We start from the raw sequence: 15,414 nt of genomic DNA on the forward strand, positions 1-15,414 counted from the left end.
GCACATATCTGCCCATTTCCTGCTGATAACGTATATGATTTTTTATTTTACAAATCCACAGCTTAAATCCAGGTGGGAGAGAGTGAGTCAGAGAGAAATACCATTGCTTTTGGCTGATGACAGCAGTGTAATCATTTATATTTTTCCCAACCTGCAAAATGTCAACATATTAGGGGGAAAAATGCAGACATTTCACATTTCATTCCTGATGAGGTTCCTTGTCACCGGCTTGCACCCCCACCTCCTTTCTGTGAATCATTGGCATCTGGCTATTAGCCTAAGCATTTCGAATGTAACAGTGAGTACCCGGCGTGTGCTGATGTCAGCATAGGCACACAGCTTAGACGGAAGGCTTCCCTCTCTCAGGTTTGTAATGTGCTTACAGATTTGAATTAACTTCTGGTAGTAACTTGCTAAGCTGTTGTCTTTTGTGGCAAGCACAGAATAAGGTGTGGAAAAAGAACAAAACAAAGATGGCTGCTAGGTTTGCCTCTTTACCCGCCTGTCATTGCTTACCACAATACCTGGTTTAATCTCGCTTGTAAAACAACAGAGTGCCACGTTTTTTTCCCACTGTAATTAAAGACAATGGAGAGAAAGTTCTTTGAAGAGGAATGTGCCTTCATCAGTCAGCACTGCTGAAAATAGGTTTATGTTTCGCCAACAAGTGCAGTGCACACATCCTCTAATTAGATTTCCCTGCTCCTCTTTTAATCACCACGAACATCATTATCCTTTTGGTTCCTCATTAGGAAGGTCGTGCAGTTCATAATCGTACTCATAAGCCCATCCCAATTTCAGAACAAAACTGTAGGCCCTTAGATTTCAGAGATTGCCTTGATTCTCCCATGTTAGCAACAAGTTCTAGTTGCCTGAGGGGTTTGTTTCTTTGTGTTTTCTTTTTTAATATGTTCACCCTCCAACCTGCCATTTTAATAGGATTGCAGCTACTTATTCAACCATTACTGATGAAAGATGCCATATTTCCATTATAATTTGCAAAGAGAAAGGGAAGACAAAGGTGTATATATACCTGTACCTTTACCATATAGAAAGTACCTTACATTTCAGCTTTGAAACCTCCTTGGAGGCAGATTCTTTCTAGTCAGAGGGTACCTGTTGGGGAATCTGGATGCTTTTTTATCAGATGATGGTCTGGAGAGAGGTGAGTCACCTTTGAGTGGGCTAGAAAATATATAGTCTACAGGTGGCCAGCATTGTGGTCCCTTTCTAATTTTGTCAACATGGCTTAATTCCAATGGGTACCACTAATCAAATTTAATTCCTGATAGTCGAATATTTACTCACTTTTAACTCAACAAACTCTCACAGAGAGACCTTGATTTTGGTTTTGGTTTCAGGTTTGGTTTGGTTTGGTTTGGTTTGGTTTGGTTGGGGGTTCTGGTTTGTTTATTTTTGCAGTTGTTTGTTGTGCATTAAGTATCATTCCTTTTGGAGCTTCAAGTCTGGATCCGTCCTAACTCAACTGGACATATAGTGTATGCCAATGAACTTTTCTATCATTTGGTATTTCTGTAATCTGTCTCTTTGCCATTGGCTCTTTAGTTCCTTTTTCTGTATGTAAGTATACATGTGTGTATGTATTTGCTGTATGTGAGTCAAACCCTAGACTGACCAGGCTACCACAGAGCTACAGCCTTAGTCCTTTCTTTTCTTATGTATGCTAAAAACTAACTTCTGCTTGTCTGCACATCTGTCCCCTAGGTGTAGTGTCATTCATGGTTTGTTTTGTGCTTTTGCGTTCTCATTTCAGCTTTGATTTTTCAAAGATGCTCAACTTCTGGCATGAAGAGAGCAATTATTTTTTAGCATTCAAGAGGGTAAAGGAGGAGGGGGTGGAGTAGTAGGAAAGGGTGTAATTACACCTTCTCACTGTCAATTTATCCCTGAAAAGGATATTTAATGAAGCTTGGTATTTGTGGCAGGGAATCTCATTCAACTGAGTCATTGATAACTGTAAACAGAGATGATTCCTTAAAGGAAGGATTGGGCTTCTTGAGCCACATCTTCAGGAAGGCTATTCCACATTAAAAAGCTTTCACCTGTGGATAGCAGCCTCCATGGGACTCTCCAATAGGGACAGAGTCACTTACTTGCCAACCTGACTTTCAGTTATAGTTGAGTCTTTGAGAAGCTGGTATTTTACACAGGATTTCATTATTTAAAGCAGGGTACCCACACACTACACTACCCAAGGCCCCATCATGTTGCCTATATTCATCCTTTATGTGTACTTAGCAACTAAAGGCTATCTCAACTAAACCTCAGGATAACCCTGTAAGCTGGAGAAACCACCCTTTCTGTACTTTAAACATTAAAGATTCTCCTTTTGGAGAACTTGGCTGTTTTCATCAAAGTCTTTCCGGTGGTTGGGAACAGAGGCAGAAACCAGTTTTGTTTTGTCTTTCAAACTGTCTTCATATACTACTATCTATCAAACTGGCTGTTTCTGGAGTGCAAGGGACATAGAATTATAAAGGAGGAGGATGAGGAGGAGGAGGAGGAGACAGATTTACTAGTGCACATCTGTAATCCCAGCTCTGAGGTGGGAAAGTCCCAAGCATGAGTTCAAGGACTGCCTAGGCTACAGAGAGTGCAGTGTCAACCCAGATGTCTTAGGGGTTCTACTGTGATGAAACACCATGACCAACTTGGGGGAAGAAATGCCTTATTTGGCTTACATTTCCATATCACTGTTCATCATCTAAGGACATCAGAACAAGAACTCAAACAGAACAGTAACCTGGAGGCAGAAACAGGTACAGAGGTCACAGACGAGCACTGTTTACTGGCTTGCTTCACATGGCTTGCTCAGCCTGCCTTCTTATAGAATCCAGTGCCACCAACCCAGGGATGCCACTACCCACGATGGGCTTTGCCATCCCCTATCAATCACTTATTAATAAAATGCCTTACAGGCCTGGCTACAACCCGATCTTATGGAGATCTTATGGAGATGTTTTCTTAACTGAGGCTCCCTCCTCTCACATGACTCAGCTTGTGTCAAGTTGACATGAAACTATCCAGCATGCTAGACAACTCAGTGATCTCCTGTCTCAACAGTAATTTAAAGCAAAAGGAAAAAAAGTTGCATTTGGGGGATATATCAGTGTCAGAGGAGATGGCTGACATGTAAAAAGCCCTTAGTTTAATCTCCAGTGTCAGAAGAAAAAGAAATTAGACACAGAGAGAGCAGCCACTAGAATATAGGTTATTTGAAAGTAGAGTCTGTGGCTGTCTTTCAAAAAAAGCATGGCATATCAGACATTTCGTATTTACTGTGACCTGTCTGAGGGTGGATTGAGATCAATTCCCTTTTCTGGATTTGGATGCAAAGGTTGGGTGTGTGCCCTCTCCCCTAACCCTTGGAACTCAGCATCCTCTGAATCCTTTATGTGCAATGGATTCTCTCAGCCCTGGTCATTCTGACCATTAAACTCTTTCTTCATACAGACCAAAATTTTACTCGAAGTCCAACATACTTCTCAGCAAAGCTATAGAGAGTCTGTGGGTGAAAACATCAATCCACAGCATGACTACTGTGTCCCTGCACTGTCTTAACCACTGGGATCCTCGTACTCCATGTAATTATTTCAATTTGCAACAAGAAAGGCACAAAGTACCTCATCTGAGGCCACATCAATAGCAAGGCAGCATCAGGTTGTAAACTTATATTGCTCTGACTCCAAACTTAAGTGGATGACTTACACTTGTGAGTTATCAACATCTCTAGCCCAAAGCAAATTTAGACCTAACAGTCAAGGTAGAGAGATCAAGGAGGCAGAATACCCCAAACATCTTTCCCCAAGTGCTACTTGAGAGCCTCACTATCAATGGTTCCATGACTAGTTTCTTCGCCCATTATGTAGTTCTACCTTTCCTACAGACCATCAGCCTTTCTATAGGCACACCTCAGTGCCACCTTGCTAGATCAGAACACAGCACTGAAACAACTTCTTCTTCTTCTTCTTCTTCTTCTTCTTCTTCTTCTTCTTCTTCTTCTTCTTCTTCTTCTTCTTCTTCTTCTTCTTTCTTCTTCTTCTTCTTCTTCTCCTTCCCTCCCTTCTTCCTTCCTTCCTTCCCTCCTCCCTCCCTTCCTTCCTTCCTTCCTCCCTCCTCCCTTCCTCCCTCCTCCCTTCCTTCCTCCCTCCTCCCTTCCTCCCTCCTCCCTCCTCCTCCTTCTTCTTTCTTCTTCCAAATCAAAGAGTCTTGGTTTTAGATGAAAACTCCGTTCCAGGCTATTTCCACTAATAATCAGTCTAACAAAGAAAAAAATCTTGACATCAGTTCAATTGTTTATCACATTTGTTAATGTTAAAACTGGTGTTAGTGCCTGTGTCTGGAGAAGCCTATGCAGCTGGCAGCTGAAGAAGCCAGAATTCAAGAGAAGGTTTAGGACTCTGGAGATGTCTGTGCAGCCATCACCACACTCAGAGTGAGGGAATTTATCCAGCTCCCTGAAGCATAGATTCACTCAACATATTCACTGAACTATGTTTATATGCAAAAGCCAACTCCATTTCAAGGTATTAAGGTGTGCCTAAACACATCCCAGGTGTATACATCCCTTGTTGATTAAACAATATCAATCTGTTTGTTTCCATATTCTGCCACAGGGAAACAGTTACTTAAATCAGCAAACTGACTGTGACATATAGGAGCCAAGAAGGAGCCTCCCAATTCTGGCTTTTTTTTTTTTTTGTATTATTATTATATTCTTAGTCAAGCAGTGTTGCTGTAAGGACATAATTTAAGAAGCAGCTCATTGCAGATGTTTTTCGGTTCACAGCCCTCCAACATAGAGGTACATGGATGTGAGCCACTGCCTGCCTGCTCTGCAACAAAACCTCAGAGCATCCTGCAGAGCACCATTCTTCCTATTTGGACCAGCAGCCAAATCTCAGATGTGTCCAGGATTTGTATGAGGAAAGAAAAAAATGTTGGTTTTAATCTGTATCATGGTGGATTAGATTAATTATTGGGCTGCAATACCCACTTTTCATTGACTGATTAACCAAAGGCGCTTTAGTTGTAAATTATGATATCACACGATACACCAAGCAGGTGCTTGTCTTGCTTGTTAAATAGAGAAGCAGCTCCCTGGAGCTGAATTGAAATTGGGGCCAAAAATGGAGGAAAGTGGTAAGGTCTAGGCATGTTACTAATCCTCTCGCTGTCTTAGGAGGGGACAGTCATTCAAGGGTATCAAAAGCCACAGGACAGTGCTTGTAGTCCCTACTGAAGGCAGTCTGGCTGCTTATCAGCTGTCCCTCCTAGCACCAGAGGAACAGTCTCCATAGACTCAGAAATCAAAAATGGAGCCTGATAGCCCACCACACATCGCCTCTTTTCTATTTGCAGATGGGAGACCCAAAGCTCAGAAAAAACAGCACTGTGCTAGTGAGTTCTGAGGCATATAATCTAATTCCTAGTCAGTTACTCCCATTGTCCTATGGTGTTGAGATACCTGGACACATGAAGAGTCTTTTTCATCAGAGAGTAAAAAGGGCTGTTAGAAGCAAGGCACAGACTTTGTGGACAGTGACTGGGTCTACTTCAGCTCCAGGTGTACAGATTGTATGACCCTAGGCAAGATGTGTAACTGTTCTGTTCCTTATTTCATCAGTTTGCAAATTGGAAATGACAATATAGTTTAGGGTTTATTTTAATAGTAAAAGAATCTAAATATGCATAACCTGTTGGCTCATGCTTGAGCCATATAGAACATGATACACATACACCATCTTTATAATCTTCAGCATGTCAAGCAACTAGTGGATTTACCAAGGCATCCTCATGGTTTCCACTCTGGAATATTCAAAAGAGGAAACAAAATAAACACATGTTTTTAGCCCTTTATTCAGTGAGTCCAAAGCACCTCACCCACACCATTGGAAACGTTTTTTTTTTTCTTTAGGGTTGCACATCCTTCTGTCTCCATCTCTTCCTCTTTTAAAGTTTGCTTCAACTAGATCCACCTCATCATGACAGGCATTCCCCAAAAGGCTTACACACCTACTGTCTTCCACACTAACTACCACTTTCTTGAGAGTGGAACATGGGGTTCAGCTGTTTTCCAAGTTAAAATCAACACAGTAAATGAGCTAAGCACAAGTATACATATGTTTGCATATATGAACATATATAACTAGTATTATATATATATATATGTTTGATTATATATACATATATGTGTATATATACATATACATATACATAATCAAATATACTTTTAAACAAAAGTGTATGTGACTATCTTCAGTATCCACAAATTCTGTATTTGTAGATTAAACTGAATGCACATTGAAAATGGTTTGATAGTGAAATGCTGCTTAGTGGTAGAGTAGTTGTCTAGCATATGTAAAGGCCAAACCCCAGGACAAGAAAAAAAGAGAATGAGGAAGAAGATGAAAAACGTGGAGGAAGAATAGGAGGAATGAGAGGAGGAAGATGACAACAATGAAGAAAATGAGAAGCAATAGAGAAAATATTATCTATATTGAATAAATATACCTCTTTCTTGATGTTATTCTGTAAGTGGTGTATCAGCTATCTACGTAGAATTACATGTCACAAATAATCTAATACTGATTTAAAGTATATAGGAGAATGCATGCCAGTTTGCACTTTATCTAGGATTCTTGAGCATCTGCAGATTTTGGTATGTATAGTGGCTTCTGGGATAGGATCCTAAAGATGCTGAGGTCTAGCTGTGTATTATAGAGATATCAGCTTAGGAAGAAACTTATAAGGAAACATGGGACCCTTACAAATCTGAATTGTTTAATTCATTATAAACCTATTTATTTGTAGCAGGTGAATCACAGTTTTGAGGTTATCTCAGACTATATTGAAAGACTCTCTTTTTTTAAGGTATTTTCTTCATTTACATTTCCAGTGCTATCACAAAAGTCCCCCATGCCCTCCCCCACCCACTCCTACTTCTTGGCCCTGGCATTCCCCTATACTGAGGCATATAAAGTTTGCACAACCAATGGGCCTCTCTTTCCACTGATGGCCGACTAGGCCATCTTCTGATACATATGCAGCTAGAGACATGAGCTCCGGGGGGTAGTGGTTAGTTCATATTGTTGTTCCACCTATAGGGTTGCAGATCCCTTTAGCTCCTTGGGTACTTTCTCTAGCTCCTCCATTGGGGGCCCTGTGTTCCATCCAATAGCTGACTGTGAACATCCACTTCAGTGTTAGGCCCCGGCATAGTCTCACAAGAGACAGCTATATCTGGGTCCTTTCAGCAAAGTCTTGCTAGTGTATGCAATGGTGTCAGCATTTGGAGGCTGATTATGGGATGGATCCCTGGTGTCCCATCGAGGACAGAATATGAGAACTACACTGATCTTCAAATTGAACATTATCAAATGTATTACATTCTATAGACAAATACTATAAATGAGGGCATGTGTTGCCATTGCTAGACACCCCAGAATCAGGCTAATTTTACAATATTTTTGGTCTCCATGGGTTATATAGCACTATGATAATCTGGCTACTGCTGATGTAATTGAATATTTCATAGTAAACATACAGAAGAAAACTAGCCAAATTTCAAGCTATCATCAAATAAATATCATATTTTAGTCTATAAGAATATTGCATACATTGCAAGTTAAGGGGGAATTTACATGTTTTGAAATTCTTGAGAACCGAAGAGCTACATGCACATTGCTAAATTAATCTTAGACATTCATAAGAACAGATCTGAACCTACCCCTGCCTAGGCAAGTCTATGACATAGATTGATAGACAAGTCACTGACTTGGTGCTGGTCCAAAAAGATCCTTGGCTTTTTAAAAAGCTTTCCTGACAGATCATTTTGCTTCCCAAAAGAGTCAATGAAGAGCTCATTGAGTTGTTGGTGGAGGAGATGTGCTGAGAGCTGCACTGTCTGTCTGTTTATCCTTGCCTTTTCTCTCTGATCTTATGGAGGCATCTCTGTGGCTTTCGGTCCTTTGATGATGTACAGTGTTGCATTTCCTGGGGTACATTTGCTTGTGAGCTGCTGAGGAGAGTCTTTCTCAGAACTCCAAGTGTTTGCAACTGGAGCTCATGCAAGAGCCCAAGAGACAGGGTTCAACACATCCCCAGGTGCCTTTGAACTTAGGCAAGTGGCCATAAGCACAGTGGATAGTTTGTCTTTCCGAAGAATGGTGAAAGAGCCTGATTCATGACTCCGGGGTTTTATTTTCCTGTGGAATGTATGTGATTCTTTAGAGCCAGAGAAAGGAGGGGAAAAAAAACAAACAAAAGAAAACAGAAGAAAATTCCTTCGAGCTAAGTCACCCATAGGGTGATAGTTTGTTCTGGGGATGCAGGGTTTTGTTTGTGGATATACCAGAGCCAGCACTGGTGGCTGAGATATACCCACTCACAGTTTTTGGTCACCATTTTTTAACAGCTCTGAGAAGGGCCTCCCAATACCTAGATTGCATATACAGAGGAGGAAGTCACCATCTAGACTTTTATCACACAATATCTCTATTTATCACTTCTACGCTTGCTTCTCACTCTGGGGACCCTCTGCTTCTTGCCCATGCCTGTCTAGTTCCAGATGAACACTGTCTATACTGGAATCCATTTCCATGGAAAGGGGAATTCTACAGGCACTGAGGGGGTCCATCATGCCTTAGCTTAGTATAGAGCCCTGTCTGTTGCCCTGCTCTTGGGCTTATGTACTTAAGTGACTGTCATCAACTCACTCTGTCATATTTTTGATTCTCAAGTTTTCAGAGGAGGTGGTAGTAGTCAAGGCAACCCATAAATTCCCCCTTTAGTGTTCCATCTTCCCACTGGGTATATGTAAACATAGAAGAATCAGCAGTGGGGGGGAGGGGGGACTAGGGATGAATGCCATAGAGAAGCATGACTTGCGTTTGCTCGTCAGGGGTGAGTATGGTGCCCTATAGGATATGTGCTAATGAACCTGTTTCTTTTTCTCCTGCACAGGGCCTGGAGCAGTGATTGATGGTGTAAACTCGGCCTCCAGAGCACTGGCTTGTCTCTGGCTCTCAGGGACCTTCTTTGCCCACTTCTTCATCAAGTTTTGATAAGAAACCATAGGTCCTCTGAGCATCGCCTGCTTCTCCATATCACAGACTTTAATCTACACTGCGGAGGGCAAACCAGTTTGGGCTTCTTTTTGTTTATTTTTTGTTCTTCTTGAATATTTTGGTTTTTGGTTTGATTTCTGGGATTTTCAATTTTATTTGATTTTTCTTTTTTCTTTCTTTTTTTTTTTTTTTTTTTTTTTTTTTAATGAATGGGGTTGGGATGTGCAGGGTTCTACCAAGGGTAGGGTAATCATTCATTGGTATGCTCCCAAATGGAATCTATTCCTGTTACCTTGGCCTTCCTTTTCTCTACTTCTCTTCTTACCACCATTAACACACACAGATACACACACACACACACACACCTTAAAAATAAAAATGGGCTAAAAAATGTCCCATGATAAGTACCCTGATAAGTACCCTGATGGTACACGTTGGCTTACAATGCAGTACACAATAAGAGTTGCATCTACATGTCCTATTTTCTTTGTCCATTAAGCTTTCAATAGGACAGTTTTAAAAGTGCATATCCTGATCCCCATGCTAATAGCACCTATCCCATTAGGCTTCACATCTTTTCTTTCTAAGAAGCTGCCTAACTGCATCCTTAAATGTGTACACACATACAAATATATGTAAAAATCTCCATCTTCTCTGGCCATTCTCCTCTATGTGCTTTTTGCCACTAGCTATAAGACTTACAGAATTGAGACTATATATGTACCCAATGCTACAAATTTAGGAGTCAAGTAAACAAATGAGGGAAGTCTATTTAAGATAGTACTTCCCTTAAAACGCTGTTGCAACTCATAAAAAAACTGATCAATAGCTGGCTAATTATATTAAGCTTTCAAAGCAATCATACTATTATCCATTTACTCAATTGATTTGTAGCTCCATCTAGTTCTACATAACCTGTCTTTCTCTCTTATAATCTATTTGATCTATTTAGCTAATCATTCTTTTTCTCTTCCCACTACACACTATCAATTCATCCCATATTAATCTCTAATCATATTGTGTCTATGCCACTATCTCTATATCTCCACTACCATAAATAGACATTTCCACCTTCAAAATTGCCTAGCAACTTCTTATGTGAAAGCCAGTGGTCTCACAGGCTAACTACCAAGAAGAACAATTTCCTATGCCATGCATCCTTGAGAATGCAGTAACCCATCCACCCAAATTAGACATTGTGAACAGATGGACCAAAGTAGCAATCTAAAGATCAGTCACTCATGATTTTCAGAGAGGCTGTTCCATAAGCCACCTTCTCAGGAGGCAGGTCAGCCCTGGGAAAGCCTTGATTAGGCTGCATTTCTCCTTTAACAGCTGGGAAATTAAGGTACCAACCCCATGCTTCTCTCAGCCTTTCAAGAAAAGTACATGTCAGGAACTTGGGGAAACTTCTTCATGGCTGGCTTTCATTAGCAGAAAGAACCTGACCTCCCGCCCCCCTTCCAAAAAACCATATATCTTTCCCTTCAATGTAAAGACAGTGGTCCATCAGTCAAAGTGTGATAACCAGAGCTCAGCATCTCCCTACTGCTCCAGTTTTGATTTGAATTGTTTGAAAATTATCCAGCAAAGGGCTGATGGAGGCCAATTACGTGGCGTGTGTGTTGACAACTGTGGTATTTGTTTCAGAAAGCTCTTCTGAGCTGAGGGCACTTGAGCGACTGACTTAATTTCCAAGCACTTGATTAACACAACATGGCAAACAGAGGGGAAGTGTAAGTAATACTGTTTTCCTGGGCTGTTTCTCTCGAGGCTTTGGGGATAAATGTCCCCAAATTCCTATGTTCAAAGCAGGCCTCCTGTACAAAGAAGATCTGACTCCACCTCTCAGCATTGACTCTTGGGAAAAGAAGAGCCCAGCCATCAAGAGAGCCTACAGTTCAAACAAACATCATTAAAGGTCACAAGGGGCTCTCTGGAGGAACTGGCTTACTGAGAAGTTGAGAAGGAGCACCAGCAGTGACTTTCTTAAAGACATGTCCTGCCTCCCTCAGGGACCTTTTTCAGGTCCACCTCTAAAAACTAAATGACTGTGGGCTCCATTAGAGTTCACTTCCCTTAGAGCTTAACTGATCACTTGTTGCAGTATAACTGCCCACTCTGTGGCACTACGGCCACACAAGTACAAAACCCACAGTAGGGACATATATACCTGTGTATACATATTCACATATATACAAATGCAGGATTCTTTGGCATACAAAAAGCTCAGCACTGTCATAAGAGATAGAGCTGGGGTGAGCAAAATTAATACTCTTCTTGCCAGCTGTAAACAGACATCTGCATTTCCTAGTGAGCTGCCAAGAATGAGACTCTGGGAGCATAAATGATGTGCCAAAAACAGTCTATTTATTCCAACTTCCAGAAGCAATCAGGAGCAGGCACAAAGTCAGAATTACAGGTCGGATATATGAATTTCAGATCTGTCACCACGCTCAGCACCTGGGTTTTGGGTTGGTGTCAAGCATTGTATGAGACATAAACATGGCATTTGCGTTTTCTACTAATACTACTGTTGTTGCTTTGGAGAAAAGGAAATGTGGATGCCATGGAAACTGAAAAGTGTTGGGTGATGTGCTGCTTGAAATGGACAAGCCCAAATTGCTCTTCACTACCTTGTGCAAGCAGATCATCAAAACCCCAGTTGAGTATGGACTCAGGGTCATCCTGCATCTCTGCTGTGCCTACTTTCACTGGATACTAGAAATTTCTGTGGTGGTAACCTATTCCACCCAAACTTCCGAAGGAAACACATGCTGCAGTCAATCCTCCTCTGTCTGGGAAAGAAATCAAAAGCCAAGTAGAAATGACTAAAGGCAACTGAGTACCAGATATAAAAGTGACTTCCTCACAGCAAACGTGCCCCAGCTCTTGTTATTTGAGTGACTTTGGTAAGGATGACTCCATGTGATGGGAGCTGAAAGGACAGCAGCTGCTTCCTAAAAACAACATGCATACTTACACATGCCTTTCCAACCATATACATGAAGGATGGACAATCAGGCCCACTAGACAGATTTGTCTAGCTTGTCAAGGGTAGGTGTGAGGAAGGTATAAGGTTAGGAAAAAGGAATTACATTAGTCTAAGTAGCTGATAAAATGTGGGTTTTCTAAGTGAAAACCAAATACAGGTTATCAAGAGATTAGATAAAAGAAAGTCAGCAAAGGTAGTTATTCTAAAACTTCTCCCCTTCCCAAACCAATGCTAATTTGTTCTTCCACCAAAGTATGCCAATGAAAGTGCTAGTATGCTGCCTCTGGCAATGCCTGTTTTTTGAGTAGTTTAATGTCAAGTGCCTGAAACAGTCATCTGCAAGTTTAATCAAGAGTGTTTGGATTTTCTGTTTTGTTCTCATTGGTTAGGTTGGAGACATAGTGGATTAGTTGTCAAAGCATATACAGATCTGACACAGAGAGCTAGGTATGTGGCTCTTCTGCTGTGGGCTAAGCTGTGTTCAACAGATGGAAACAGACATCTGTATGTCACCAAGATGGCTCATACCTGTCCTTACACTGCTTTGGGCTGTTGTTCACAGGTTGGGAAGTTAGTTTTCAAAACATGGTCATAAGTTTGGTCTGGAATTCTAGGACCTTCATAACTGAGGCTGCATTTTAATGATCTTTCTATATCCATCTGTTCATGTTGTCCTGAGCAAGAAGGAATAGCAAACCTACCTACAATAGGAAAAAATATCAAAAGAGCAGAACCCCACCTCCCCCAAGTGGACACTGGATCCCAGAGAGTTTATCACAGGCACTGGATAAAGAAAAGTTGGAAATTTAATACAAATGATTTGATTGATACTTTGAGGGACAAAGAACACATGCTCTTCGTAGCCTGTATGGCTAATACCAGCCCCATAAGACAGTGGGGGAGGAATAGCTTATGAATATTTGAGGGAATATCTGCCCCCAATTTGATCCTGAATTTTTACCAGGATCAAAAAAAAAAATTGTTTTGACAATACCCAGAATACCCCTTTCCCCTCCAGAGCTACTCTTGTTGGAATTAGAGGAAGCAACATAATTCTTATTTTTAATTTTTTGGGGCAAAATGTATTTTTCCCCAACAGCAGGAATATTTGGGTTTTCTTTGGCATAAACCTTATTCCTAGAAATCCTCCTCTCCAATTGCTTTCCCCCTTATTATCCAAAGCTTCGGTCTCTCTTTCTTTCAAGACAAATATGTTTAAGTAGCTGCAGTCACACCTCACAGGTGTTCAAAGAGAAGGGCAACTCTGTACAGGATACCATATGATTAGAGCTTCTAATGACCACACAGAAGGCAAACAAATAAAAACGCCAGGCTCATTTCCCTCATTTCTTACTCAAGAGAAGAGAAGTAAATGAAAGGAAGAAGAAATAGATTTGCAATTACAAATGTGGCAAAAAGATGCAGCAGAACCGGTGCAATTTAGCCTTCAGGTGCAGAATATGGAGGCCAAAAGAATGTGGAGTGGACTTAATTAGATGCAATTGTCTTCATAGTGAAAGTAGTCAGCTAAACCCAATCTCCAGCATTTTGGAAGAGACTTCCTGCCCCTCCTCCCCGGAGTGGTGCCCTCTTTAGGCACATGGTTGTTCCACACCACTAGGTGGAGAAGGAAAGATTGAGAGCTACTCACAATCCTTGTGGGGCTCCATTCTAGGTGATTTGGCAGAGTATAAGAATCTCAATAATAACAATGGTAAGTAATAGCTGCCCTTGTGTTAGTGAAGAGGAACATTTTTAATCATTCAGAAATTTTCGTGACATGTAAAGTGCAATTGTGAGGAATGTGTGGGTGTACGAAAATGTATCTGTCAAGTTCAGAGTCCTCTAGATTAAAAAAAAAAAAACTTATTTGATTATCAATGGTGCCGTTAATAGATGTGTTGGACAATGGGTGTACCCATTTTCACAATTATTCTCAAAACAAATCTATGTTCAGATGCTTTAAAATTTTATCACATGATACAAGAATATAACTTTGTCAGCCTTTAAAAGTTCTTTTTCTTTTACTTTCTTATTTTTTTTCCTTCAAAAATCAATGAAGACTTGATTTCTGTCAATCATTGTATTGAGGGTGAATATACTACCTGAATTTTGTGCATGTTACATTGTAGTTGTAACCTTTTCTAATTCAGGATGAATACAAGATGGTTGTGATTGTGCAGTGTATCAATAAAGTTTGAAGACATTTGTAACTTTTAGGGGGCTCTTCATTAGGATGTCCCTTAGAAATCCCGCAGTGGGAAAAAAATGAAGCAGTTATGTGTTTCAGACTTTGGAGAGTCAGTGTGATCAGGAATATGAGTAGGGCCCCACCTGTCTCCCTCACCCTTTTTCCTCTTACACACACACACACACACACACACACACACACACACGGGGGGGGGGCAGAAAGGACTCTTCACTTGTATGACTATCAAATAACTTTGCTATTTACAAACAACAAAACACTCAGCTCAAGCCCCAAGTTCTCAAATATTTGTTGATATTTGATAAATTAAAACAAATATTTCCTAAAACAATGCCTAGGTTCCTCCCAGTTTCCCCATTCTGTCTTGCTGTCCCCGCTGTTTCTTTCCACTGAAGGATGCATCTTTTGGCATGGGTGGTATGGATGGTGTGTACTTGTTCTTGAATGGTGGTGCCACCGGATCAATTATCATTCACAGCCTGACCTGCCATACATAGAAGTATAATAAATGGCTACTATGCCCCAGATTTCCCAGGTTGCCATTTCTAAAACATCATTTCCTTCCCACCAAATTCCAGCTTCTCCTCCACTACCACATTGCGTTTATGAAAGAATGGATAATACATTAAAAAAAATCATTTGTTCTCAGCAAGCTGTCTTTCAGTAAATCCTTTTCAGCAGGTATGTTGTCTTGGACAGCATCCAGCACCCACACTCCTTCCCATTGCTTCTTAGCATTCGGGTGTGTTTATTTTCTTTTGTTTTTGCTCCAGCCACTAGATCTCTCTAGGCTTCGCACAGATCAAGCTGAGAGGTGTCGGCCATGGCAATCTGGGAGTTCAGAGGTGCAATGGGTAAAGATTTTCAGGTCATTTCTCAGCACAAGGAGCTTTTCAGAAAAAGTCCTGAAGCTAACATTTTGACATTGGTATTCTTATTGGTTAACCCAGAGCTTCCATGACTCAGTATCCTCTGAGGAAAAGGAACACAGTTTGATACATGAGCTATGTGTCTGTGATTAAGTCAAAAGGGCAAGCACACACTTAGTACTCATAACTGAGAGTTTCTACTCTCTGAGTCATGGCATCCCCATCCTGATACTGACCGTCAGTTCTCTCCTT

The 15,414-nt window shown here is 40.9% G+C and overlaps 1 protein-coding gene across 5 annotated transcripts in view; it reads left to right on the forward strand.

Annotated features, from left to right (window-relative positions):
* Opcml (opioid binding protein/cell adhesion molecule like) overlaps window positions 1–14,297 on the forward strand; it is a 1,159,039-nt gene extending 1,144,742 nt beyond the window's left edge. For all 5 annotated transcript variants that reach the window (XM_029482074.2, XM_029482075.2, XM_021172107.3 and 2 more), the window contains one exon: window positions 8,986–14,297. In XM_029482074.2, coding sequence (XP_029337934.1) covers window positions 8,986–9,086 — 101 coding nt within the window. In that variant the 3' untranslated portion in view covers window positions 9,087–14,297. The remainder of the gene's footprint in view (window positions 1–8,985) is intronic.
* The last annotated feature ends 1,117 nt before the right edge of the window (window positions 14,298–15,414 follow it).

The sequence above is a fragment of the Mus caroli genome, unplaced genomic scaffold, assembly GCF_978045245.1.
Source record: "Mus caroli unplaced genomic scaffold, Mus_caroli_1 scaffold_11, whole genome shotgun sequence".
NCBI lineage: Eukaryota > Metazoa > Chordata > Mammalia > Rodentia > Muridae > Mus > Mus caroli.